Source organism: Monopterus albus, unplaced genomic scaffold, assembly GCF_001952655.1.
Source record: "Monopterus albus unplaced genomic scaffold, M_albus_1.0 scaffold18.1, whole genome shotgun sequence".
In the NCBI taxonomy this organism is placed as follows: Eukaryota; Metazoa; Chordata; class Actinopteri; order Synbranchiformes; family Synbranchidae; genus Monopterus; species Monopterus albus.
Window position 1 is genome coordinate 1,312,379 of NW_018127898.1, and position 2,100 is coordinate 1,314,478.

Consider the following 2,100-nt stretch of genomic DNA (forward strand, 5'->3'; position numbering starts at 1 on the left):
ATAAAGAATATGTCCTTTAATAATACAAATGGTGGAGTGGTTAGTGCCATCGTTTCTTAGCAAGAAGGTTCTGGTTTCGAGCCTGGGCCGACCTGGTGTCTTTGTGTGTGGAATTTGCATGTTTGCCTGCGTGGGTTCTCTCTGGGTACTCCGGTTTCCTCCCACAGTCTAAAGACATGCAGCTTAGTTTGACTGGAAACTCTAAATTGACTTTGTGTGGTTGTCTGTCTGTAAGTGTCAGATCTATGATAGACTGATAACCTGTCCAGGGTGTATCTCTTGGAATTGGCTCCAGCCCCACACAACGCTCTTTAGGATAAGCGTCTTAGATAATGGATGGATGGATGATAGCCCATTTATAAAAGTATTCAAACCCTTCATTCAGTGTAGAAGCCCTTTTAGCAGCAGTTACAGCTTTTAGTCTTCTTGAGTAAGCCTGTACTTGAGTAAGCTTTGCACACCCGTTCTTCCTGGCAGATCCTTTCAAGAGTGGATGGGATCTGTCTGTGAACGGCCATCTTCAGGTCTCTCCACAGATGTTTTGTGGGGTCGAAGTCTGGGTCAGATTTGTCCTGAAGTCACTCCAGTGTGGTTTTGGCTCAGGTCATTGTCATGCTAGAAGGTGAACTGTTGCCTCAGTCACAGGTCATGTGCACTCTAAACTGCTGAGGTGGTGGTGGTCCTTCCGGCAGGTTCCTACAACTAATGTAATGCCACAAAAAAGGGTCTGAATAGTTTTTTATAGGAAAGTTTTTTTTCCTCTTAATAAATGTGCTAAATATTCTAAAAGCATGTTTTCTTTTTGTCATTATGGGTTACTGAGTGTAAATTGATGGGCAAAATATCAGTTTTACTAAATTTGGATATTAATAAATACAGTACAGTAGCCTGACTCACATGTGTTTATACTTATATGGCATGTATATGTTTTTCAGATGAGTTACATAAGTCAATGGATCTTAATAATTTATCATGTATTATTTTTCAGATTGTTCCATTTCCAGACATCCACCCTCTGTTGGTGTTTGTAAACCCAAAAAGTGGAGGAAAACAGGGTGAACGGTACACAGCTTTTTATGAATACATTAATAGTGGGTGTGTTGGAACAAAATAGCTGCATATTAGTATAGCATCTTAAATTTGTTTGCAACATGTTATCAATACATAAGATTCATGTACAGTATTGCAATAAAATAATCTGTCCAAAATGTTTTTGCCCTCCTGGTTACATGGGTTCCTCTTAAGTTACACAGATATTATGCTGTTTACTATGGAATGTTGTGTATGATTGCCCTCGGTACATGTGCCTGTGTGTTTTGCATAGAGTGCTCAGGAAGTTTCAGTTCCTGCTGCACCCCCGTCAAGACAACAACCTGGCACATCCAGGGTACGGTACACTTTCCCCACTCTGGGTCCTGCTGTTTGGTTGTACACGTGCTTTGAGTTCCTTCACATTATTATTGACGTTGCATTTTTAGGCTCCACTTCTTCCATAATCTGCGTGACTACAGAATCTTGGTGTGCGGAGGTGATGGCACAGTGGGCTGGCTTCTTGATGCTATAGGTATTGCATGTTCCCTTTTGGTTTCAGAACGACAACTATCTCCAAGGCTAAATAACATGCTGCATGTGTTATTTCAGACAAAGCAGACCTCCAGGTGCATCCACCAGTAGCTGTGCTGCCTCTTGGCACTGGGAATGACCTGGCTCGCTGTCTTCGCTGGGGAGGAGGTAAAACCATCAACATATTAACTCTAAACTAAATAGGTATCACTCAGGGATTGGCCTACATCTTCCTTCTTTTGTAATGGTAGGCTATGAGGGCTCAGACTTGAGAGAGATCCTGAAGGAGATTGAAGCCAGCGAGTTGGTTCCAGTGGACCGCTGGAGCATTCAGGTGATACCAGAAGACCCTCAAGAGGCGGGAGATCCTGAGCCTTATGAGATCATCAACAACTACTTCTCTGTTGGAGTCGTGAGTCAAGCACTCATGTAACTTCTCATTGACTTAAACAGAAAGTTGAATGTATTGCTTAAAATATGACCTATTATGATTGCATTATTGTTCTTATGAACAGGATGCATCTATTGCTCATCGTT

At 42.0% G+C, this 2,100-nt stretch overlaps 1 protein-coding gene across 1 annotated transcript in view; it reads left to right on the plus strand.

Moving 5' to 3' along the window:
• Positions 1–2,100, plus strand: part of dgkab (diacylglycerol kinase, alpha b) — an 11,415-nt gene that overhangs the window by 7,262 nt on the left and 2,053 nt on the right. Inside the window, exons 14-19 of the mRNA XM_020593216.1 lie at positions 989–1,062; positions 1,325–1,387; positions 1,479–1,564; positions 1,642–1,731; positions 1,815–1,975; positions 2,079–2,097. Coding sequence (XP_020448872.1) covers positions 989–1,062; positions 1,325–1,387; positions 1,479–1,564; positions 1,642–1,731; positions 1,815–1,975; positions 2,079–2,097 — 493 coding nt within the window. The remainder of the gene's footprint in view (positions 1–988; positions 1,063–1,324; positions 1,388–1,478; positions 1,565–1,641; positions 1,732–1,814; positions 1,976–2,078; positions 2,098–2,100) is intronic.